The 26989-nt window shown below is 40.5% G+C and overlaps 1 protein-coding gene across 5 annotated transcripts in view; it reads right to left on the bottom strand.

Moving 5' to 3' along the window:
• The window catches only part of tbc1d31 (TBC1 domain family, member 31), a 167337-nt gene that overhangs the window by 8361 nt on the left and 131987 nt on the right, over positions 1-26989 (bottom strand). For 4 of the 5 annotated variants that reach the window (XM_041189551.1, XM_041189547.1, XM_041189549.1 and 1 more), the window contains 15 exons: positions 24359-24510; positions 22627-22786; positions 21728-21928; positions 20118-20312; positions 18790-18869; positions 17705-17851; positions 13253-13386; positions 13028-13161; positions 12133-12312; positions 8233-8465; positions 5648-5800; positions 4144-4279; positions 2844-2936; positions 2217-2357; positions 1066-1260 (listed from right to left, as the gene is read on the bottom strand). In XM_041189551.1, the coding sequence (XP_041045485.1) occupies positions 1066-1260; positions 2217-2357; positions 2844-2936; positions 4144-4279; positions 5648-5800; positions 8233-8465; positions 12133-12312; positions 13028-13161; positions 13253-13386; positions 17705-17851; positions 18790-18869; positions 20118-20312; positions 21728-21928; positions 22627-22786; positions 24359-24510 (2334 nt within the window). The remainder of the gene's footprint in view (positions 1-1065; positions 1261-2216; positions 2358-2843; positions 2937-4143; positions 4280-5647; positions 5801-8232; positions 8466-12132; positions 12313-13027; positions 13162-13252; positions 13387-17704; positions 17852-18789; positions 18870-20117; positions 20313-21727; positions 21929-22626; positions 22787-24358; positions 24511-26989) is intronic. The other variant, XM_041189548.1, reaches the window with a different exon arrangement.

Genomic DNA, 26989 nt, shown 5'->3' with positions numbered 1-26989 from the left:
CTTGGTTAGACTGTGCCTGGAATAGTGTGTGCAGTTTTGGTCTCCTTACCTTAGGAAGGATTTTGCTGCTATAGAGAGAATGCAACAAAGGTTCACCAAACCTGTCCCTGGGATGATGGGGCTGTCCTATGAAGCGAGATTGAGGAAATTGGGCCTGTATTCTCCTAAGAGATTTGAAGATTGAGGGGTGATCTCACTGAAACCTACAAAATACTTAAAGGGATAGACAGGGTAGATGCAGGTAAGATGTTTCCCCTTGTTGTGGAGTCTAGAACCAGGGGACACAATTTCAAAATAAGGGAGAAGCCACTTAGGACTGAGATGAGGAGATTTTTTTTTTACTCAGAGGTTTGTGAACCTTTGGAATCCTCTGCCCTGGAGGGCTGTGGAAGCTCAGTCATTGAGTATGTTTACAGTAGAGTTTGACAGATTTCGAAATACCAATGACATAAAGGGATATGGGATAGTGTGGAGAAAAAGGCATTGAAGTAGATGATCAGCCATGATTACACTGAAGGTGGAGCAGGGCTGAAGACCTACTCGTGCTCCTATGTTCCTAATATAATTGACGAATGTACTTTTCCAGTACACATTAGCCCAAGGTTGTTTGATCTTTTGAGCTGGGGACCAGTTACTAGTGTCAGAATCTGCATGATTATAGAAATTCAAGCATGCTTATCATTTGGCTCATTGTAGCTTTATAATCTTTACACATCTGTGTCACAAATGTAATTGGAAACCTGACAAAAAGATAAATACCTGTATTAAAATGATGACTGGACAAATACCATAGTTCAATCTACAATATAAATATCCAGCATGGACTTATTCAGGCAGTATAAACTCTTATTCATTTGCCTAATTTTAATATAATCTAACATTCTGAAATGTTATAAGTCATCAGATAATTAAGCATGCTTGTGCTGCCTTCAAATGGAACACCTTTCTCATTCTCAAGTTAAACTGAAGGGGTGAGATGGAGACATGCACATTTATACTTAAAGCATTGGTGCTTAGAAAGCCCATTTTACAGATATGTTCCAACTTCACACTTGACATACTCACCCGTTTGCCTTCAACTTCCTTTGTCATCTGCAACAGCTTGGTCTCCCTTTCTCTGCTCTCACTGGCAAGGTGTGCCAACTGTGTTTGGCATTTCTTCTGATCCAAATTGTACACCCTTTGCTTGTGCAGCATCTGTGCTTGCCAGCCAACTGCGGCAGACAGCTGATCAGCTGTGGCTAACTCCTCTTCATTGTTCTGCTCAGCAATGGAACAAATTTACAATAATGAGAAAGAGTACACATTCTCCGTAGGCTTTAAGTACCCGGACAGGGTACAAAAGATTTTCAAAACATTTGCCAGGAGTATACTTTGTAAAGAAATACTTTCCAGGCAAAACATTAAATTCATATCAACTGCGATTGTTACAGTAGCAATTCAGAGTCAGATCAGTGTCTGTCACAACGGTGTTGAAAATAATGTGACAAAACTGGTTGCTTCTCGTAAATTCGTGTGTGTATGTTAGTGATATGTCAGCTGTACTACAGCATAAGGAATTCAAACGCTGATAGACTGAATTTCCATTATAGTTTTGTCCCCATGCACAACTTGCCCTCTCACTAAAAATGCTTAATATTAACACACATAGCCCAGCTTTATATATATATAAAAAAATTTCTGACTTACAGAAAATTCTAACCGTATTTTGTTGTTCTTTTCATTTTTTCATATTGGTGACATAGTGGAAGGATTTGGAGGCTGATTAACAGTGAGGGGTTGCGACGCCATGGCTGTAACCACCTTTATGCCATTTGATAGGATGGGTTATACCTAGTCAGTGACAAGGTTTTACTGACTCTTACAACCCATACAATTACTAGTTCTGGAGATACTTTGTAGCATGTAACTTAAGCTGATCGTTGTGTATTCTTTTGCATAATACTGTATCTATAAATGTCATTATCTTAGGTAAACTGCGATTGCCACACGGTATTTTTCTACCTATTGCTCAGGGCAGGTGTATATGGTGGGCAGGCTCCAGTGCACAGCATCCTATTGAAAGATACACAGGATGCACAAAGGTGCAGCTTCCGATCATGTGAGATGTGCGTCTAATTACAGCATTTGCTGTAAGGTTGAAATAATAAAATTGGGAGGGAGCCTGAACAGCAATAGCAAACAACCATTATTACAGGGAACTGCATACAATGTACCTTATAATCCTCAACATTTGGATCTTGGTCCATCTCCAGTACCCTCTTAAACTTCTGTTCTTCAACATCTGCCTTGATCCAATTGGTATCCAAGTGTCCTTTCACACCCCGCATCACAGTCTCCTGATCCTTGGCAAGTTGCTGCAATTGTATTTTTGTTACAGTAGCATGGAATTATTTTAATAATCTGCACAATTTTATGTTTTAGTTCGGTTATTGAAACCAGAGATAGCTGAACCATAGGATGCGAGGATGCGTACACACCATATGGTACATAGAACATAGTCAATCTCTCAAATAACCAAAATATCATTGAAGTGTTTTAGATTGTAAGAATGCATACATTTCTTGGCATTTTCTTTGTAAAGTGAGACATGCTTCAAGAATAAACAAAGTCTACAGTACATACAGACACATCAGCTAACAAGCCTGCAATTAAGGGCTGAATTGAGCAAACATTTTAAAAATACATTTATTCGGTTGGAGGCAACCAGAGACGGCCATTAAGCTTTTTACCAACTAACCTTAAAAAAATTCAATAATGATGGACTAACATTTAGCTTCTTTGCTGTGCTCATATTTCAGACATACATTATAGTGAACATGGTAGATATGAATATTGCATACTTGCTCAAATATTTTTTTTTGCATGTCCAGTTCCATATTTCTGACTTCAATGTCCTGAATTAAGGCAGCTGTTTCCTTGCTTCGGAGAGCAACCTTAAAACCAAAAAGAGAGACCACATTTTGTACTTCAATAAAACACATGAGCACCAACACACATGAAACAACAATGATTTCGGTGGAGAGCAAAGGTGGAGGTGGAGGTGAGGATTGGAGGATCAAGCCTGAAGTCAAGTGTTTCTGACTTCAGCCATGTTATCAGCAGAGCTGATACTCTCCACAATCATCCTCCACAGGGAGGAGAGGGAAACGTCAGCCCAGATTGCTATTACCAACCAACTGGAAGCAGGTTAATAAATAGCCCTCTTAGGTAGATTGATGAATGGTATGGGCAGAAAATGATACAAAGTGCACAATTCAAGGTAAATTAGGAAAGTATTATATATGTAACATTGCAACAAACTATTTCTCTATGCAGGATATCACTGTTTAACATCATGTTTACAAAGGGAAAGACTAAGTGGGACCACAACAGCTTGAATTTGTAGAGTGCTTTAATGTAATAAAACGTCTCAAGGTGTCTCAAGCACAGTATAAAATAAAATGTGGCAACTGATCCACATAAGGAGATATTAGGGCAGGTGACCAAAAGCTTGGTCAAAAAGGTAGCTTTTTAGGAGTGCTGTAAAGGAGGAAAGAGGTAAAGAGGCAGCAGGTTTAGGGAGGGAATTCCAGAGTTTAGAGTCTTGGCAGCTGAAGGCACAATTACTAATGGCAGAGCAATAAAAATCAGAGATGATCAAGAAGCCACATTTAGAGGATATCTTGGAGGGTTGTGGGGTGCAAGAGGTTACAGAGATAGGGAGGGCGAGGCCAGGGAGGGATTTGAAAACAAGGATGAAAATTTTAATATTTGCAACAGTTCGTAAAAAAATTGTAACTAGTTTTGTAGCTGCATTCTGATAGTAAAACCAAAGTGAGTTGATCCATTGTGTGCAGACTTTGAACAGCTAAGTCAACTAATCTTTACTCTTGCGTTCAGCTCAAAAAAAGATAACAGCAGGAGTGCTTGGGTTGCTCATATACCTTTTCATAGCTAGTTATAGAGTGGCTAAGACCTGGCAACAAGACGGCAACCTACCCAGGGAATATGCGGAAAGTTAAAAGTCGGAAAATGGAGTGAATAGCATAATGTTGGAAACTAAAGCTTTAAAGACAGACCAACAAAATATGCTGAGTCAAGTTTCTCACACAAATTAACGTTAACTGATAAGAACAAAAAGTAAACTTCAATCACACAGACCTTCCTATCAATCTCATCATCAAGCCGCCTTAATTCAGATTTTTGTTGTTCCTGCTGATGTTTCAGGAAGCGCTTGTGTGCTGCATCCAAGACCTGAAGTTCTTTTACCTTCAATTCACGCTTCATAGCGGCAAGCCTTCAAGGGAAAGAATGCAATATTAAATAGACTGGCTAAGCTCCTATACTTTTCAGGAAATTAATGTTTAGAATTACATTCAAAATGTACATTTGGATTACTTGCCATTCAATAATAATTTGTCCATTTACTTTTATCAAGGAACAAATGTGGAACGATGTGGTATTAGTAACGTCAATAGACTTATGGCTGACTCAAGTGACAGCCATGGCTCAGTGGGTTGCACTCCTCCCTCTGAGTCAGAAGGTTGTGGGTTCAAGCCCCACTCTAGGGACTTGAGCACAAATTCCAGGCTGACGCTCCCAGCGCAGTAATGAGAGAGTGCTACACTGGTGGAGGTGCTGTCCTTCAGCTGAGAGGTTAAAGCTTTCTGCTTTCTCAGTTGCATGTAAAAGCTTCTATGCCAATACTCGAAGAGGAACTAGGGAGTTCTTGCTGAAGTCCTAATCAACATATAGCTCTTTATCATTATTTGGTCATTACCTCTTTAATGTCCGAGAGACCTTGCTGTGTACAAATTGGCCAACACAATTCCTACATCACAATCCAAAGGTACTTGACTGGCTGTAAAGCATATTGGGACCTTACAAGGCTGTGAAAGACTGAAATTCTTTCTTTTTACTTATTTTCTTGAAGTTAATTTAACAGAGTACAAGAAAGCAAATGATTACCCAGCTTTGATGAATTCATTAACTTAACATTGTGAAAGAGCATCAATTCCTGAGGGAACAGAATTTCGTCACTGAATTGATGCAACTGTAGCATATGAAAGCAATCCCTCAGTGCTGCTTGAATTGTCAGCCTAATTTTGATGGGCTCACGTATCCGATCAGCTGCAATACCTCACGATCAAATAATCTCACACTCTCATTCTAGGCTCTCAAAGGAAGAATGCCCATTTAGTCAACAGGCTGCTTCACTGGTAAAGCCATTCCCAACATAAGTTATTGCTTCAGAGAGTGGAAAGAGAAGGATGTAAAGCAAAGTGTGTCCAATGCAAGTAAGAATACAAAACATAAAACAGCTCAACTGTTTCTGATGCTTTTTCTTGCCATGCCAAATTCATGGGGACATAAGAAGTAATTAAGAGAAGTTATCTAGAGAAAAAATCTGATCAGCATATGGGAGCTTGACTGCAGTACATCTAAAGCTAGCCATCGCAGTTTGGGATGCAACAGCCCTTGTGATAGCAGCTGAATAACAGCAATGTGCAATATAATATATATAATTGTATGTTGAGAGCTTCTGATAGGTAGATATGCGACAGACCAAATATAAAACACACTGGAGATAGGTTACAATTCCATATAATGGCTGTATTTACAATAGCATAAGCTATTCCAAACTGAGAACACAAGTGCAGATTACCTTACTCTCTGTTCTACAAGTTTTTGTTCCTCTTCAAGCAGGATCTTTCTCCTCTGCTCCTCAGCTTCCTGCAGTAACTGTTGTTGCCGGTACCAGGCTGCATTCTCAGCCTGCCTCTTAACACTTTCAGCTTGCAGCCCATGTGCCAACTGCCTGAACAGACCACAAACAGAGAGCAAAAATAAATGAGTCAGCTAGGCCAGTGTTTTTGCCCGACCTTTAGCAGAGCTACCGATTACCAAGTGATTGTCCCAAAAATGAGATCTTGTCAATATGCACAGGAATAGGAGGACGTCCCTAAGACCCTTGAGAATGTTCCATGATTCAGTTAGATCAAAGCTGATATATATTTTAATTCAATTTACCCACTTTGGTTTTGAACCTTAATACCCTTACCCAACAAAAATCCATCAATCTCAATTCTGAAATTTTCAATTCATCCCCAGTCTCGACAGCTTCTTGGGGGACAGTTGTGCAGATTTCCATTACTCTTTGAGTGAAAAAGTGCTTCCTGATATCACCCCTGAATGACCTAGCTCTAATTTTAAGCTCCCTTATTGTTCTGGACTCGCCCACCAAAGGAATCAGATTTTTTCTCCATCCTGTGCAGCAGTCTTTTCATCATCTTAAGCACCAATTAGAATTGCTGCTTAATCACCTATAATCAAGGAAATACAAGCCTGGTCTGGGCTACCTGTCTTCTTAACTTGGTCCTTAACTCTGGTATATGGAACCCTGATGTACCCGAGAGCCTGAATTTAGGCCATTACAATCAGAGGATAGGAGTGTAGAGAACAAGGGACATAACCTCAAAATTAGAGAGGCCTTTCAGGGGTGACGTCAGGAAGCACTTTATCACATAAAGGGTTTTGAAAATCTGGAACACTCACCCCACAAAAAGCTGTTGAGCCTGGGAGGGGTTATCTGAAAATTACAAAATTGAGTGATAGATTTTTGATAGGCCAGGGTATGAAGGGATATGGAACCAAGGCTGGTAAATAGAGTTGAGATTCTGATCAGCCATGATCTAACAGTGATAGAGCAGGTTGGGGTTGAATGGTCTCTTGCTGTTTCTATGTGGGTGATCTCGTTAACTAACTAAAAGTCTTTGCCTAGCATACTCCATGGGAAGAATTTTCCCACGGTGAGTGGGGTTGGGGCCTGCTCGTCGACACGTAAAATGACGCGTAGTGACGCTGGGTGGGTGTCCCAATGTCACTGTGTCATTTAGATTTTCGGTTCACCCGCCGAACCGTCAAAGGCCTATTAAGGCCATTTAAAACCTAATTAATTCAAGTTAATGTGCTGCCCGTCCAATCTTAAGGTTGGGGGGCAGGCAAAGAGGCCAGGTGGCCATCACGCTTTTCATGAAACCTCATCCACGGGCGGGATGAGGTTTCATGAAATGTTTTAAAAATCTAATAAAAATATATACATTTATTCTTTGACATGTCCCAGCTCATGTGATAGTGTCACATGAGGGGACATGTTTTAAAAGTGTTAAAAACATTTCTTTAAAACTTAAGCACGGAAACATGTCTCCCTGAGGCACTTCTGTGCCTCGGAGATCTCTGCGCTCTTTCCCACGCTTGCGCAAAAGAGCTCAGGGAACCTCTCAGGGAATCCCCCCCCCCCCACACAGGGAACGCTCAGCACTTCCGGGAGAGCATCACGCTGGGTGGGCCTTAATTGGCCCGCCCATGTTAAATGGCGACGTGTCCCTGACCGGGGGTGCCGATCGGCATTGGGTTCGCGCTGACCCACCACCCCCTCCCACCACAATGGGGGGAAATTTCTGGCCCACAGATTTACACTTTCCAGGTCCCAGCCTCCAAAATATGATCAAACGAACCAGCAATGAGAAACAGACTGCAGTCTAAAGTCAATGCCAGATTCACGACAGATGTTGAGGTCCCACCATGAGCATATACAGCTGGAGCAAATATATCATTTGGGACATCTTTGGAAATTGGAAGAACTTTTAAACAAAAGCTAAAAGACTTCAGTGATGAATCAGGCAATGTATCTGAAAGGTTCACCAGTTAAGCATCAGCTAGTTTTAGAAGTGACAGTTTTATATACTGTGAAACTACTTCCTGGTTAATTTAATGAAGTAACTCGTAATTTGAAAAATCTTTCCAAATGAGCAAAAATATGAGAACTCAACAATGGAGTATTCTTGCATGCCCATCATATATAAAAACTGAATGATTTTAACTTGAATGAACTACTGAGGGTGCATCCATACTACAAGTGTAACATCAATGCTAGGTAGTTTCACTTTGCATCGATGTTGCAGTTAGAGCACAATGCAGCTCAAATGCAGAGACAAGGCCCAAACTGAGTTGGAGTAGCAAGTTCTCAGGAGGAGGAAGGCTCAAGCCATCCCTGAATCAGTTGAGACAGCAACAACTAAACACTACACAGGTTTATTGTCTGCCTGAAGGTGAAATTGTTTTCACACCAATGCTAAGTTTGTAGTGGAAACATACAATTCTAGTGTCTACTTCCGCATCGGTAGTTACACTGTCTAAAAGAAATGGCGAAAAAACAAAACTCCTCTTAATTATCACTTTTGTGTTTACCTTTCTTTTAAATAATCCAACTCCTCATGCCAGATCTTCTCACGTTCTTTAGTCTGGTAGTTAACAACAAACTTTGGATATTTGTTAAATATTGGATACTGCCCTTTGGTTAGTGGTACAAAGTCATCCAACATGCGTTTGGGGTTGATATCCTCAGGTGTGGTATCCATAAGATGGTATGCTTCTTTGATCACGGCACTTAGGTCCAGGTTGTTACGGTGATGGAAGAAATGCTACTTCAGATAAAAGATTGTTTGAATTTTCCAGATAATGTATAAAATTCGCATTAGTTCCTCCCTTCACCTCACACTTCCAAACACGCCATACACAACAATTTTACATAGGGTTACAAGAACTTTTGGCTGAAAGAGCATTACTTTGTAAAATCACAATGACAGGGCTTCAGAGTCATTAACATTGAGAATACAGATCATCTTCCTTTCTGCTTTTGGTGAAGTGTATGCATTCAGTATCAACACTGAAATAGTTCCACCTCCCAGGACAATTCCTCGTTCCATTTTCCTCTCTCAGAACACCCGCTGGGTCTGGACTCTTGGGATCAAGCAGATCCCAGCTGTTCTGTCCCTATACAGGACTTATTTTCAGCTGCTGCTATTTCTGAATTCTGTGTGGTTTAATTATGAACCAGATTGCTTTCTGGATGAGTGGCTTGTCCTCTGAGGAGAGATAGAGTAGAATGGGACTATACACTATGGAATTTAGAAGAATGAGGGGCAATGTACCCTCTAATTTTTTGGGGGAAGCACACCTGGCAATCTAAGTTCAACATTTTTTTGCGCAGCAACTTGTAAATGGTCTGTGCAGGATTGAGTTGCTGTGCAGCTTGTATGGAACGCTGATAAAAGGCGATCTCGTTGAAATATACAATATTCTAAGAGGGCTTGAGAAGTTAGATGCTGAAGTGCTGCTTCCACTGGCTGGAGACTCTAGAACTAGGGGACATAATCTCAGCATAAGGGGTACTTAGGACTGAGATGGAGAAATATTTTTCACTACTGACCCTATCTTTTAATGTTTTTATAATAATAGGATGAGATGCTGCAGAACCACTCAACCTACTTATAACAATCTCACATGTATCATTGCAAATGGGACTGATTGTGTTTAATTACAAAATGTATTCAGGTACCAAACTGATAACGCTACCACCATGGGTGTGGTAAAAACTATAAGGCAGTATTCAATGGATCCAAAATCTTCTTGCCTTGGGTCAGCTGTGGCTCACAGGGTAGCACACTCAGCTCTGAGTCAGAAGGCTGTGGATTCAAGTCCCAGTCCAGGACCTGAGCACAACAATCTAGGCTGATACTCCCAGTACAGTATTGAGGGAATGCTGCACTGTAGAGGTGCTGTCTTTCCGATGAGACATTAAACCGAGGAACAGTCTGTCCTCTCAGGTAGATATAAAAGATCCTACAGCACTGTTTTGAAGGAGAGCTGGGGAGTTGTCTCAGTATCCTGACCAATATTTATCATTCAAGCAACATCACAAAAGACAGATTTGGTCATTATCACATTGTTGTCTGTGGAGCTTGCTGAGCATTAATTGGCTGCTGTGTTTCTTATATTATTACAACCGTGGTTACACTTAAAAAAAAAGCATCATTGGCTATACAGCACTTTGGAACATCCTGTGGTGGTGTAAGGTGCTATATAAATTCAAGTTTTTTATTTTTTTTCCTTTCTTTTCAAGTCTGAAGCTGTTCAGTTTTTACTGCAGGAATTCTCAGTCACATGTTGATACTAACACAAACTGAAGATGCAAGCTCCAATCTCACATCAACTAGAGAGAAACATAAAATAAGAATAACAGTCCAGCACTGGGTAGCCAGGACTCCTGGGCTATTGAAGCATGCAGATCATTTCCCCACCATTCTATGCTGTATGCTGCAGGACAGGTATCTTCCCAGAGTGTGACAGAAAAATCTAACCATCTCTATTTGGTATTTGGGTGAGAATTACACCGGCAGTAGCCTGGGACGAAGCTGTTTGGTAAGTGATTATCACGTTTTGGGACTTTTTTTGGGGTTATCTATCCACCTATAGAAAGGATTTAGAAAAAGTTAGTTGGGATTTTAAAGCATAGTGCATTCATACACTTTTGAATAAAAGGGATGCAAGGTATTTAAGATGGTAGTGAAATTCCGAGATGGTGTTTTCCCATAGACTGTAAATAATAAGCAATTTATCAGCCTGTTTCAGCAATCAATAAAAAATTCACACCCAGTGCACTGGGAAATCTCTGATCCCTTTCTAGCTGTGAACGCTGAGGCAGAGGGGAGCATTTTAACTTAACCTGACAGTTGGGAACAGGGAGAGTTCAGGATCAGGTTAGACACATACTTCACACCTGACGCTATTGTATGTTAGTGTTATAGTAGAAAGAAATTTTTCGCTGCCCATCCAACATTACGGTCGGCGGACAGATGAAACAGGCAAGCAACCTTTGGGTGGGATGAGGTTTCCAACAGCAAATAAAAAGTAAAATAAAAATTTTAACATATCATTAGTAACATGCCCCAGCTCATGTGATAGAGTCAAATAAGGGGGCATGTTTTATAACATTTTTAAAGTCTTTATTTTTAATGTTTTAAATTTATCATCTCCCTGAGGCAGCTCTATGCCTCAGGGAACTTTTCCAGCATGCACCCACGCGCATGCGCAAACTTGCACTCTCACCCACCTGCCCCACACAGGGAGTGCAGAGTGCTGCCATGCGCGCTTCACACTTTGGCGGGGTGGGGGGGGGCCTTAATTGGCCTGCCGGTGTGAAATCGAGGTCTGGCCCCAATCGCAGGCCGGCTTCCTGACCACTCCCACCCAGGGAAAAACCCTCCCCATGATATTCATTTCTGTTGAGTGGGTTGGATAAAATTATTCCCAGGGACACATGCAGTTTTCTTTTTAAATTGAAAGCACTGGGGTAGGTGTGTCCAGCAAGATCCTGTGTGAAGGTTAAATTGAAACAGGTAGTTAAGAAGCTTTTTTAAGTCAGGCAATATGACCCAATGTAGTAATGAAGTGTACGAACTGCATTATTTTGTACTATTATTCAAAGATAAGTTATACCAATTGAAATAAGTAAATACACAGTTGTATATTTATATGCTGTGAAGTAAACTAGCTAAAGCATTTATATCAGGCACCATCTCATCAAGTGTTTGCTCGCTCTGCTTTCAGAGGGTTTGAGGGTATATATATGCAAAAGGCCACAAAGCAATACTATCCTCACACTCCTAGGTTAAACCCTCATATAGATAAACATTGGGCAGTGAGAGTCTACTATGGTAATAAGAATGACAATATTAGTGGCATAATGGTAATCTCACTGGACTAGCAATCCAGAGGCCCAGGCTAAAGCTCTGGGGACATGGGTTCAAATCCCATCAAGGCAGCTCAGTTAGTCTCAGTAATGGTAACGATGAAGCTATCATTGATTGTTGTAAAAACCCAACTCATTCACTAATGTCCTTTAGGGAAGGAAATCTGTCATCATCTGACTTTAGACCCATGGCAATGTGGTTGACAACAACAATGTGTGGGCAACAGACACCCTTATCTCATGAAAGAATAAAGAAAAAAAATGAGAGACCTGGGGTGGAGTTACAGGGGTGATTGTTAGCAGTGAACCAGGGAAGGTATTAACAGTTGGGTCTAAATGTGAAAAACAGAACAGGCGAGAGAGAGAGAGAGACAAAGAAAGAGAGAGAAAGAGAGCTGACTGTCTCTATTGAAGGGTCACATTTTTTAAACAAAATAAGGACGTACAGTTTTTTTTAAAATTAAACAATGAACTATTAAAAATAAACATGCTTATTACTATGAAAAATGCTGTCCTCCATAATTAACATTAATCACAATTTGAACTTTTTTTCTCACCTCAAGGTCTCCTTTAATATTGCACTGGAGCAGAGGAGTTCGTGAACAAATTAAATAGGCCGCTACTGCCACCAGCAGGAAGGACGGATGATTGGAGAAAACATTATCAAATAGTTTAAGCCACTCCTCTCTCGTTAGCACCTCTGAGAAGAGTGTTTCCATAAGAGGCCAGGCATATAACTGGACAGAAACGAGATTGGTGCATATTAAACAACAACAAAAATCAAAACTGAAAAATCATTAGCATTAATTAAAATAACCAAAAATAGTTAATAAAATTTGGGATTAAATACATGGCAGAATTAACTGCCTAGATTTTGCTCTACTGGGACCCAGGCAGATTTCAGAATTTTTAGACTCCGTTGATGATCAGCACAGTACAGATTACACTATGCACAGTGACTTGTGAGTTTATAAGTGAAAGGAATGCTCAATGAACCGAAAACTTGATCATTGTATTTACTACGGGGTCTTGTAGTGAATTAAGTCACAATCCTGGCGTCTTTTCAAACCTGTGTTTGAAGCTAATTTAGAGTTATAGGATGAAAGTTTCCTTCTGACGTCTTTAAGGACACAGCAAAATTAATTTGAAACAACCTCAGTGTAAAGAAAAACACTGCTCTGCATTTAACATTAAACAGCTGCCCCATTCTTGGGGCCAGGGGAATAGCTGCTTTAGGAATATCACTCTGTTGCCATAGTAGGTGCTTCCGGGATTGGGGATTAGGATGACTTGGAAAGAAGCTTCACTCTGTGGTCAGATATGCTATGCCTGAATTAGAAATGCCCTGCTCCCCCATCAATTTCCATGACAGTATGTTCAACACAGAGAAAGCACAAAGACAAGATCTAAAGAGAATTTGGTAAAACAAGGGAATGCAGATTAGCTTGCTACCTGTGAGGTTATGTTGTATTTCACCAAGTGCTGCAGCAATTCTTTGTCATGGTGAGCCAGAATATTCTCAACCACGCTGAGGATATTTATTGGAGGATTTGGAAAGTACTCAAACCAGTGTTGACACCAACTTACTAGAAAATAGGTAAAATTGAAAGATTATACCTACAGTACATTTATCCTCAATAGTACCACAAATCAAGACGCTGTCCAACTCTTACTTACTTATTATGGTAGCAACAACTTCAAACCCAATCAACTGGTTGTTTTGAAAGAGTTTGACAAATGGAAATGCGAGTAGTGGAAGGTAAGAGACCTCAGCAAAGATGGCTGACCAGTGAGCCATGGCTGACAAAACCCTGAAGAATAAAACAGACACACAGTCACTTGCTAGTACAGAACTTGAATATTGCAGAAAACAGAGACATGTTGCTGAATCTTTTCATCTTGCATTCATCAGGACAAACACAAGAATGCAAAATTTCAAACGATCACACAAGTCCCTCTTTTCTGCAGTAAAACAGACACAAAACATTAGTAAATAAGATTTAATTTTATTCCCTTTTCATTAGCTCTCTGTTCTCTGGAGCTTAATCAATCCCACATTCGTTTTTGACTCAATTTCATAAATGATCACAGCAATTCAACCTACACAGGTAAGCGTTTCAAGCATTTTGCTTTATAAAGAAAGGAAAAAGTTGCAGGCTTGATGGGCTGAAGGGCCTTTTCCTGTGCTGTAGACCTCTATGACTATTGCATTTGACAGTTAAGGCCAAAATCAAAAGCACCTCCAGAGCAAGTTTAACTAGCTCCTTTTGAGTATCAACGGACAGGAAAAAATGTCCCCAATTAAGCTGAAGGTGAGAAGGGAATCCTGCCCACCAGGATGTCAATTCCTCTGTTACAATGTTGGTGTTCATGATTAACTTTCATGTTCTTTGATAACAGCCAACATCTTGGTGTTGCTCTCAAATCTTATACCTGTTCTGCTTCTTAAACTGCTGGTGCATTTTCTCCTTTGTCTCTCTCTTGCTCTGCTATCCTCTATTTTACCAGTCACAACCAGGTTTTCTAGTTTCCAAAGAATTAGTGCCCAAAGAATTATAGCTGTCCTTGGTGATCATCTGAAAAAGTTCTTGTGTGTGTCTGTTTTCCTCAAAACTTCATTAGTTGTGTGTGTTGCCATTAATGAGCCACCTCACACCAATTAACCCTGAGCCAACTGGAAATTAACGATGGTTCAGAGATTTAAGGGGAGTTGCATGGTTCTCCCATGCCTTCCAGTAAACCTCGTCAGGTTTGTCTGCAGCCTTGAAGAGGCAGTCCCCTCGTTCACAGGTCCTCATTGCCTGTTCGAGAGATCTAGCATCAGGCAAGGGGAGGCTGCTGAAAGCCATTCCCCTGCCCTTGCCTCTGACCCCTCCTGCATCTCCGGCAACCCTCTCCCTGCGACCTCCATTCTGCCCCACTCACGGGGATCAAAGGTTACGGGGAGAAGGCGGGAGAATGGGGTTGAGAAACTTATCAGCCACGTTTGAATGGCAGAGCGCACTCAATGGGCTGAATGGCCTAATTTCTGCTCCTATATCTTATGGTCTTATGTCCTGGAATCCAGCGTTGATCCTCATGCTGTCCCTGGGAGCATTATCGGCAGCAGCCACCATTCCTGGTGACGCTGCTGGCAATGCAGAGCTGTTGGCCTCCGACTGGCTGGCAGCTCTCGAGGGTTGGATTTCGACCCCCGGGGACCTAAGACCTGGGGAAGGCCTGACGCTAGCCAGTTAAGTGCCTAATGAGCGCTTAATTGTGGCGGGTCTCCCCAGGGAAGCAGCACAGGGTTTCTGTTGGTTCTCCAACCAGTGGGGGGACTGTCCTGGGAACAAATATCCAGTTAAAGTGTGGGTCTAACTCAGATACCCTGTATCAATTCTCATTTGATAAGGAATTTTACTGTCCACAAGCTAGTAGAGAGCTGTCTGTGGAATGGTATCCCAATACAATTTACGTCCTGCAGAAGAGGAAGAGTAATGTACATTTTATAATCCACTTATATCAGTTAATAAATTACTTCTACTCAAGTATATGGCTTATAAAATATCCATGGAGTTCAGTCTGAGTATTCAGAATTGATTCAGCATACAAAGGGTACTTGCTCCTCTTATTTCATACAAAATATAGTGAAGTGTTCTGAGGCTCTTACTTCATTTGTCCAAGTATTTTGCCTCATCGGGGCTGAATTACATTTGTGTGTGTACCTTAAGACACACACACACACACACACAGAAGTCGTTCAATGTTGAACCCTTATTTACTGTGGTTATAAGAGGCAGAATTTAATGACTTGTGCAGAGCATTTAATTGAGCTGGAAAATGGCAGATGGGAACACCACTTCCTTCTTGGCCTCTGTCTTAATTAAGTCCAGGGCGGGAAGGCTCTTGGACAGTTTTCCCACCCTGCTGCCAATTGAGGCCCTTAAATGGACAATTACTAAGTTTTATTTCAGCAATATTATTGAAGCTGTCCTGATGAGTACAAGACGAAAAGCTATGCAAGATCAACCAACAGTAAAGGGAACAACAATTTGAACTGCTAAGAGAGTGCTGATTAGTTGGCAATTGGGCTGATTGGTAGAGGCGTTGCCTTGGAGAATGCAGCAGAGAACGGTTAACTGTGAAGCTTTCGTTTCAAATACAAACCCAGCAGGTCGACTCTGACTGGTTAAAGAATGTATCCCCTGTGGCAACGCCTTGACCAATCAGAGTCGACCTGCCTGATTTGAATTTGAAACAAAAGCTTGGCAGTTAACTGTTCTCTGCTGCATTCTCTATGGCAAATCCTCTACCAATCAGAGTCCACCTGCCAACCAATCAGCACTCTCTTCTCATGCAGTATAAATTACTGTTCCTTTCATATTCTTGCATAGTTGTCCTGATGAGTGCAAGGTGAAAAGCTTCGATAGCATGTCTCTTTTTTCAGCAATACTCAAGTTCTGTACCACCAAACAACTACGAGAAAATTAGTTCTCACCTAAAGCACTCATCCTGCTGTTGCTGGTATTCAGCAGGTGGGGGCTAGCCATGTAGGACACCCGAGAAGCAAATCCTGTTGGGGTTGCTTGCAGGCTTCCGGTGGGGGAGCCCTCATTCAAAGAACTCAGTGCCTGATTGAGGGACCCAATTTTGTAAGGGGTCTGATAGCCACACCCTGCCTTTGCTGCTGACCCTCAGTGATCCTGGGTCTTGGTTAGGTGCATCACCAGCAGCAGCCACATTCCGGCTGGCATTGCTGAGCAATGCCTCTGATTGGACGGCAGCTTTTGGGAGGAGGTTGGGATTTCCACCCTGAGGTTCTTGATTCCGGAGAAGGCCCACTGCTGCCTAGTTAAATGCCTCATTGGCACTTAATTCGGCTGGTCTTCCCCAAAGGAGGCGGTGTGGGGCTCTTGCTGGCTCTCTAGCCATGTCTCCATTAAATACCATTCCAGGTTTTAATAACACATGCAAGTGCCTCTAATAACAGTATAACATAATTACCACAACTATTTGGAAAGGTCAAAAGGAGATACTTGCTCCCTTCCAACTAGAGGAGAATCTCTCAGAATAATTGCCGACAGGCAAAAAATGGGTGTAATTTAAAAGCAAGTTATTTTTAGCATGTCAGTGATGTTGGCAAGGATGAATTTATTGCCCATTCTTTTTGATTCAAGGTGGAGGTGTTGAGCCTTCTCCTTGAACCACTGCAGTGTTTGTGGTGATGGTGCTCCGAGACAATGTTAGATAGGGATTACAGAATACTGAGCCAGTGACAATGAAAGAATGGCAAAATGTATCTTGTCAGGGTGAGATTTGAAGCTGCCTTCTATCCTTCTAGATAGTGGAGCTTGCGAGGTTGGGAGAAAAAGCCTTAGTGAGTTGCTGTGGTGTATCCTATACAGCTCAGCCATGGTACTTGGGTGGTAGGAATGCTACAATGGACAGAAGCGTCTGTGATTGTTTAGATTTTTGAGGGAAACGTCAAATAATTCATATTCTCATGTTGATTCTTTCACCATCTAGTGCAGGCTCAGTTTGACATGTGTCCTTAAGGACTTGGGTAGCTCAGCCAGTGGTGGTACTATGAAGCTACTCGTGGCGATGAACAAAGTTCCCCACATAGAGTACATTCAATGCCCTTGCTCCCCTCAGATATTCCTCCAAGTGATGTTCAACATGGAGGATTACTGATTTGTCAGTTGAGATAGCAGGGGTGAGGTAAGTGGCTAGAAATGAATAAAGTAATAAATTAGATAATTGCAGCAATGATCACTTTTTTAATGGATTAGGAAAATCAAAAGAACAATAAAATTTCAAGGCAGGACTAACATGCGTTAAAAATGCTAAGTTACTGAGCCTTAGGACTCACTCAGATCTGGACCTATCTAAGCAATTGGTGTTAAAGTTGGTATTTTTGTCTTACTAGATAGCTTCTTGACAAATCCTCCTTGAAATTGTCAAGGCTGCAACTTTTGGAATCAGGATTCTAAGCAACCAACTTAAACCAAATAACAGTTACAGAGCCAAGGCTGGGATAAGAAAAAGGATGCTGCTTGGAAATGCTAAGAGTTAGCAAGTCCAGTACTTATTGAAGTTGAAACCTTACTTGAGCATATTTGTCACAGTTTAAGTTTTGAAACACACCTTTGAAGAACCCTTAGGAGTTTTCGACTTTTGATGGGATATCTTTCATGAATTCCCAGGTATGCAGCATGTGTACCCTTGTCAGTGAGGCTACTGAAAGCTGCATGGTTCTCAGGTAATTGCAGTAAAGAACGCCAAATAAACATCCTGTAATCCAAAACCAAAATTTGAAAAGGAAGACTTATTGTTTCATACAAAGTTAAATAGAATTTTCACTTTACAGCATAGAAACAGGCCATTCGGTCTAATTGGTCTATGCTGGTGGTTATGCCCCACATGAGCATCTTTCCATCCATCTTCACCTCACCCCAACAGCATATCCCTCCATTCCTTTCCCTCCCATGTGTTTTTCTAGATTGTCCTTTGACATATATATATTACTCACCTTGACTACTTCATGTGGTAGGGAGTTCCACATTCTCACCATTTTCTGGGTAAAGATGTTTCTCCTGATTCCCAATTAGACTTATTTGTGACTATCTTATATTTATAGCAACTTTTTCTGAGGTAAACTGTAAACATTAACCTTTGCAAAGATATAAATTACTTTCATTTTAGTTCCCTTCATGATTGCACTCAAAACTCATCACTCAACTGGGATAAGGAAAGTTTTTAAAACTGTGCCACACAATGCACTGTGATGGAGGCCAATTTCAGCCGTGACAGCAGTGCTGAAGGGACTACAATTGGCCCCAAGACTCCTGGATGAGGAAGGGAGAAAATCAACAGCATTCACACTCGTGATAACCACTTCCACGAATCCTAATGGAAAGTGTGCACGTGCAGGTATCGTGCAAGGATCAATTTAGGCATGGCTGCAATGTCCCTCTGAACAAATAACTGACAATGAGCGTTTGTAGGATAACTTTCATTTTAAAGCAATTCAATTTTTCATCAAGCTCAGGACAAACTGAACACATTGGTATTTGATGAAAAAGAGAAGAAACCAACAATAAGCATCACATCAGACTGCTTGGAATTCCTTCAGTATCACTTACATTGATCCAATTATTAGACATACAATTTTTAAAAATGTAGTTGCAGATATTAAGTTGTTGATATTTCCTAACATTCCAGCAATATACCTGTACTTCTCTGGATATTCTCCAAATTCTTTCAGCAGGGCCTGTAGCCGCTTTTTATTCAGGCCTGCTGGAAGCACATTCTAAAATATTGAAAAGAACAAGAAATTACAAATTATTTCTCTTTCTTTAAACATGGTAAAATGTCATGTCATTAACTGATAATATTTTAACATTTCACAATATAAACTTAAATCTCTTCTAGTGTTAAAAAAACTGAGGTGGAAAAGGGGCAGTCTTAATTTCGATTGGATAGTTCTCTGTAGTAATATTACTGTCAGTAAGAGGTTTGCTTTCAGCCAAACTTCCCCAATGTTTCAGCAGATAAATACACTGCATGACGATGAATTGCACAGACCAGGGAAGTTCTAGATTAAATCCCTGGTATGTGGCAAATTAGTTGATCTCAGTTGGGCAGCAGACAGAAAGAAGTTCTATTTCCATGGCATCTTTCATGACCTCAGGTGTTCTCTTCTCAATGAAGTAATCTGAAATGTACTCACTGTTGTAATGTAGGAAAAAAGGCAGCCAATTTGCACACAGCAGGATCCCACTAACAGTAATGTGGCAATGATATTGCTTGAGGGATAAATATTAGACACAATGCTGGGGAGAACACCCTTGCTCTTCTTCAAAATGGTGCTGTGGCATATTTTACTTCCAATGGATCCTCGATTTAACTTCTGGTCTGAATGACAGCACCTCGAACAGCGCAGCAGTCCCTCGGTACTGTGCAAACCATTGGCCAGGATTACATGCCCAAGTCCCTGGAGTGAGACTTGAACCTGTGAACTACTGATTCAAAGGCAAGAGTGCTAACCACAGAGTCACAGTTGGCACTCCCAGTTTACACCAAGATGGCTAATCTCAGCTGGATTGTAAAGGTGATCAATGATGCGCCTCAGTGCTCTGGAATTGGGAAAGGGATGTGAACAGAGGCGATCGATTGCCGTCCAGTGATTCCAGTTGTGAGATGCACATAACTGATCATTGAGAATGAGACCGATTATGGCTTTCAATGCATAAACTCTCACACGAAGAATGGCCATTCTGGGTAATGTACTAGAGTGATCAACACCAATGAAATCATAATTGTAAAAGAATCAGTGTCATTTGGGACAAAATGTGAGGGGAAAAAAGTCAAATTAGTTTCTCCACATTCAGAAGAGCATTTCTTAGGCTTCAGTAGTCAACTAGTCTTTTAAACAATTTATATGAAATATAAATTAGTTTTCTTCCTGCTGTTTGATTTTGGAGCAATGCTTAAAAAAAAATTCAATTTTTCTTTTGAATCAATTTCATTTAAAACTCCCCTGACCCTGCCTTCTGACCTCCTTGTCCTCCATAATGCTGCCTGAGGGCTTTAGGACTCTGGTCTGGATTTTCTTCCCAGCTGACTTTCCTCCCAAAGGTCTTGCTACTCGTCCAGATGTCACTCTCATTTTCAGGCCAGACACACCATTCTGGTTTTTAGAGTCCTTGGTCTTCTTGCTGTCTGCAACAACTTTAACCAGTGGAGGAGGAGGCTGAAGGAAACAAAGGCAACTGATGTGAGACAGTAGAACTTCCCTCACTTGCAGTGGTTTTGCCCTGAAGTCTGCTAGCGACACAAATTAGGAGAAATACTCAACCAAAATGATCACCAATGTTATGGATTCAAAGAAGTAAGTGCTGGTCCCATCATAGTCACTATATTCTAAGTGTGATGGTGCTGGGAACTGAAAATACAGTAAGACAATTGCACGGTCACACTTGATGGAAGACTAGTCATTATGTCAGGATTGTAATGTCAAATGAACAATTGCCTATTCCTTAAATGTACTGTACCTGCAGAACAGGAGGTACAATAAATGCTACAAATTGGTCATTCAGTACCCCAACCAAAAAACTTTTTTAAAATATAGAGATTGAGCATTGCACTGCAAAGAAACACAAACATATACTCAATCTGAGACAATAATCTATTTTTACTTTGATAAATCCAACTTTGCAGGATAACAATTTTGGTTAAAAAAAAACTTTCCATTTATAAAGCACCATTCTCATTCTTAGGACATCCCAAAACACTTCAGAGTACCAGATTACAAAAACTGAAATCACATGTACAAAAATTCTCCATACAGTACTTCAACAGCATTTATGAAAGTCAGATTTTTAAAAATTGCAAACCAGTTCAACATTTTATTAAATATTAGTAACAGCAAATTAAACTGTAAATCATGCTGTATTTTTATGTTGGTATGAAAATCCTTAAATCATGACTGAAATTCACAATGCAATATGGCCTAAATCTTACCTATGTCGGACAGGCTGGGTGGGAGCGGAGCGGATCGTTGTTCGAGATCGGCTGCGTGTCGCCATTTTACAGGGGCAGGACAATTAAGACCTGCCTAGCATAACGCGTGGCCGGTGTCATGTACGGGCAGGGGGAGGAGGGAGAGTCGGGGCCTGCACTCTTTCTTGCATGTGGAATGGAGCTGCCTCAGGGAGATTAAGTTGATAATGAAACTTTTCAATAAATGAACTAAAAAATTATTTAAACATGTCCCCTCATGTGACATGAGCTGGGACACATTTGTACATTTTGCAAAATGTACTTATTTTATTAAACCTTAAGGAAACTTCATCTCACCCATGGATGAGGTTTCCTGAAAAACGCGAAGGCTGCTTGGGCTCACAACCTGTTAATGACCTCAATTACTTTTTTAATGGCCTTAATAGGCCTTTGACAGTTTGGTGGGTACGCAGCCACCTCCGGTGCACGCCCACCGAACACAATATCGAAATGATGTGTGATGACGTCAGGACACACGCCTGACACCATCTCGCGTCATTTTACGCCTCGGCGTTTCGGGCCCACCCCCACATGCCAACAGCAATATTCTGTCCTATGTTTTTGCATCCGTTTTGTTAATATTCCACCCAATAAACTGCTGAATACCTTGTTTAATTCCTGTGACAAAGCCTTGACACTGTAAATGTTAAGGCTGCCATCCTCTAAGACTGCTGCAATATAATGTCCATTTTGACTGATTGCCACGGTGTTAATTCCATTATCGAGGCTTCCAATGTCAAAAAGCAGCTTGCAGGTCTGGACGTTGATAAACCTCATTATGCCATCCTGACTCAAGACTCCAATGACCTGCAACATTGGTTAAATGCATTATTTGCAACAACAGCAAAAGGTAAACTCAAACAGCAAGGCTATTATCAATGCAACATACAAATGATAAAAGAGCCACATTATGTGGTGCATTAAACGTACAATGCTGCATTGGTTCAAATTACTTCAAAATCCAGAGAGAACCAATAGTGCTCCCCAGCCCCCAGCAACACCTCCCTCTCCCAGACCCAACCCTCCAAATCACATCAAAAATAAAAACGGGGTTTTTACCTCCATTGTCCCATCCAGGAGTCTGCTTCACTAATAATCATCTTTGCATGAATCAGTCCCAAATTTGCTTTGCACTAGTTTGAACCTGTGTCCCCTTGTCCTGCTGTCACATTTTAAACTGAAGTAGTGTTCCAGATTTGCCTTTATTGCTTTGCTAACTATTTTAAGTGAGCTGGGTTTTCTGCCCACTCATAATCACTGGCAGTAAATCCAAGCCCTGTATTATCCATTTTCTAGTCTTTATCACTCAGTCTTCGGGCAGTAGGGATCAACCCCTACCCTTAGCTCTCCTCTGCACCAGCTTCTGATCTTGGATGTCACCCTTGTGTCTTAGTGGTTAAACTTGGACTCAGTACTCTTGGTACTGTACAGCACTGACATGACATCCTCCAACCAGTACTCCATTTTGGCCAATTATATAAACATCAGCTGCTCCTGATGCTCACCTGGCTTGATCCACCATCAAAACTGTTGGGGAGAAATTCCAGATGTCGAACTGTTCGCACTTTTGGAGGCATCTGAATTATCCGCTGAAGCTGCCTGGCATTCAGGCACCAGAGGTGAAGAAAGTTGGATTTTCCTCCTGCTACAAGAGACTGACCATCCCTGTAAGTATTAAAATTTTGACATGAATCCTGATTCGTAAGGTATATATTTATTGGGCTCAAACATCACCCACTTAGAACTCGCAACAAGTCCCATTCATCCATCACTCCCTGTGCTCACTGATCTATACAACTTCCGTTAAGCTTTGTCTCAATTCTCATCCTTGTATTCAAATCCCTCTGCGCTCCTCCAATTCTGGCCTCTTGGACGTCCCCAATTTTCATTGCTTTACCAATGGTAGCTTTGATTTAAGCTATCCAGGCCCTAAGCTCTGGAATCCCTCCCTAAACCTCTCACCCTCTTTCCTCCTTTATGTCACTCCTTAGAACCTACGCCCTTGATCTGCACTAATATCTCCTTATGTGGCTAGGTTTCAAATTTTGTTTAGTAACACTCCTGTGAAGGGTCTTAGTATGTTTTACTATGTTAAAGGCAGTGTATAAATACAAGTTGTTGTTGTTGAGGAAGGGAGTTAGGAGGAAGTTGTACAAGGGATGTTAACTATGGCTCTCCAGTAGTTCAGTGAGTTGAGTAGCTGAGACAAGCAGACAAGTGATATTTCAGGTTTGAGCCCTGCTTTATGCCGAGCTTCCTGATCTTAGCCAGGGTTCCAGTTAATCTTGTTGAAATACATATGTAAGGATAGTGGATAAAGACAGAAAATAGATTCCAACACACTGCCCTCCCATCTTGCAGCTGAATAGTCTACAGACATCTCATCATTAAGGATCTGACTTAAGGTGGTCACTTAAGCAGGATACTTAAGGGTATCAAGCAACTATGGAGCAGATGTGATTAACTCTTTACACTTAACATTAATAAAGCATCTGTGTAATCTTCATGCTATCATAGTAACGTGATTAGTAAATACACCAGCAATAAGTCATAAATAAAAGTTTCTAAAAAGTTTAACTAGTTAAGCTTTTATAACCCTTTGATGAATGAATGTTGTACTTGATAAAGTATAGTACTTCTCGAAACTATAACACTATTTGAAAAATCTATTTAAAAAGTATCCAGTTGAACACAGTTGGCCTTTAAATCATAATCGTCAGAACACAGAATCAAAGTGCGCTCCAAAACTGAAACCTAATGGCTAAACTGTAAAAGAAACCTAAAAAAAAAATCATCCAAAAGACGATTTTCAAAATTATGGTGGATTTTGTTAGGGTAAATAGGGAGAAATTGTTTCCACTGGCAGGAGTGCCAGTAACCAGAGAACGCAGATTGAAGTTAATTGGCAAAAGGGTCAGAGGGGAGATAAGCAGAATATTTTGTGTGCAGTGAGCTGTTATTATTTCGAAAAGCACTGCCTGAAAGGCTGGTGGAAGATGATTCAATAGTAACTTGAATATACTTGAAATGGGAGATTTTGCAGGGCTATGTGTAAATAGCAGGGAGATAGGATTAATTGGATAGCTCTTTCAACAAGGTGGCACAGGCATGATGAGCCAAGTGTCGACCTTCTGTGCCAGGTGAGTCTATGAACAAAAGCAAATCCCAAAAACAGAATAATTGGAGTGAATTTGCCTTCTTAAAATAAGTCACATCAAAATCCAGTACATATTCTACCTGGTAACAGCAAAAGCTCTATAAGTGATCCGGGATTCGTCTTCTGGTACTGGTAATTGGTACTTGCAATGCAGTGTGTCACTTTCCCAGGCAAAGATAGAATCATCCCTAAAGCAACTGATGATAGTATTACTCAATGGCAGGAAATAAACCTAAATTACAAAAGAAAGAACAAATTACCATGCACTCCAGAAAACGGGGAACAGAATGCTCCTTCAATGGCTAAATATAGGAACAGGAGCAGCTATCTAGTCCCTTGAGTATGCTCTACCATTCATGAAATCACGACTGATCTGGAACCTTACTCCACAAACCCACACTTTCCTCATAACTTTTAATACCTTTGACAGATTTTTGTTAGTCTCAGGTTTAAAAATACTAACTGGCCCAGCATCAAATGCAGTTTGAGACAGTTTCAAACTTCTAACCACACTGTGTAGAAATGTTTCTTAATTTCACCCCTGAAAGGTCAGACTCTTATTTTAAGATGATGCCCTCTTGTTCTGGTCCCCAGCCAGTGGAAATAGTTTCTATCTACCCTATCTGATCCCTTTAATAGCTTGAAATTTTCAATCAAATCCTTATTCTACACTGTACTCTCTCCAAAGGCCAATATTCTTATGATTTGGTGCCCAGAACTGCTCTCAGTACTACAAATGGACTTTAATTCCAGGTAACAAATACCACTCTTAAATGTTCTGCAAAACCCAAATGGGAGAAATATTGTTCTGATAATATCAACCTACACTATGTGCTTTCCTACTTGTCTAAAAGTTACTTGCAAATTTTGAAATACATGTAAAAACATATTTCAGCTGAAATATAAAGTATCTTGTAAAAACCTTACAAAATAAAGGCAAAAATTCAGAATAATCCATAACCACCTGTGAACAATCTAATAACATTTTTGTGTTAACTAATATGGTCTGAAAGGATTAATAGGAGTTGAATCCTGATATGCTCATGGTAAACTGAGATTATCAGTGAGATCATAACTTCCATAGAGTGGGAATAAAGTGGAATTTCTTTCAGAAAAGGAGCAGGTTAAACATTTTCCTACTGTTTGAAACAGCACTTATCTGGATTTCTAAAGTCTTGTAGAGAGGTCCCACACTAATCCTAAAACAGTATAGACCACAATCCTACTAACAATAGCATAAAATCTACTGATGGCATTAAGCTGAAAATTCAGACACATCTGGAGTGACTGGATGGATTAAAGAACAATTGATGGAGTTTAACATAGGTGAATGCATAAAATGTAGAACAGAAAAAAAGTATAGAACAGAACACAGGGGAGGTGGAGGAGTAATGGTATTGTCACTGGACTAGTACTCCAGATACCCAGGGTACCCTGGGGACCTAGGTTTGAAACCCACCACAGCAGATGGTGAAATTTGAATTCAATAAAAAATGTTGAATTAAAAGTCTAGTGATGGCGATTGTCATAAAAACCCACTTATTTTGTTTAGCTGAAAAATATGCAAAGTGACAGCCATTCACTGACTCATTCTTCAGGGCAATGCCTTGCCCAATCAGGGTCAAGCTGCCTGGTTTAAATTTTCATACAATGCTTGGCAGTTAACTGTCAGTCAACTGCATTCTCCATGGTAACACCACTTGACCAACCAATCAGCACTCTCTTCACATAAAGTATAAATTGGTGTTTAACCCTTATATTGGTATTCTTGCAGTGTTCTGATGAGTGCAAGTGGAAAAGTTTAGTCATGTCTCTTTTTTCAGCAATACTCAATCATATATCATAATGTTAGCCCTGTTGTAGTCAACCTATTCCATAATATGAGCTCGCAATGTCACGAACAGTTGCCTCATAGAATGTTTTGACCCAATTAGTGACCTTAAAAAATAACGAATGTCTAATGATTTTCCTTGTAACTTTTAATTGCATTATTAGCTAGATAATTAGTTAATCAGTAATGTTTTTGCTGCGGGAAGTCTATCTTTCATGTTCTTGCTCTGAGCAGATTAAAAAAATCTTCAGATTTCATCTTAGCTAAGGTATGTTAATTGAACTCTCATCCTCCAGCTCTGTGATTACAATCTGATTTAAATAGCCGACTAATATCTGAATTAAGGATGTGGATCCTGACTCCTCTTTACTCCAGTGAAAGCCAACTCAATTGATATTGTCTGTCTTCCTAACTTGTATCCTGAAATCTCTGAGCCCTCCTTATTACTTTCGATAGAGTTATTTCCAATCGTTCTGAAGGTAGAAAATGGCTGTCACTTATTTTGTTTAGCTGGAACTGGCACAAAGTGACAGCCATTCACTGACTCATTCCTCAGGGTAATGCCTTGACCAATCAGGGTCAAGCTGCCTGGTTTAAATTTTCAAACAATGCTTGGCAGTTAACTGTCAAGTCACCATCACTGGTGTATTCTCCATGGCAACACCACTTGCCATCCAATCAGCACTCTCTTCACGTACAATATATATTGTTGTTTTCCCTTTATATTGGTATTCTTGCGATGTGTCCTGATGAGTACAAGATGTAAAACTTAGACATGTCTCTTTTTTCAGCAATATTCAAGTTCTGTATTACCAAACGACTATTTGATACATGATTAACTGGCTTGTAATTAAAGTCCAATGCAGGAGCATTATGGATC

This window comes from Carcharodon carcharias, chromosome 6, assembly GCF_017639515.1.
Source record: "Carcharodon carcharias isolate sCarCar2 chromosome 6, sCarCar2.pri, whole genome shotgun sequence".
In the NCBI taxonomy this organism is placed as follows: Eukaryota; Metazoa; Chordata; class Chondrichthyes; order Lamniformes; family Lamnidae; genus Carcharodon; species Carcharodon carcharias.
Note: the sequence above shows the minus strand (reverse complement) of the source record. Positions and strands in the feature narration are given on the sequence as shown.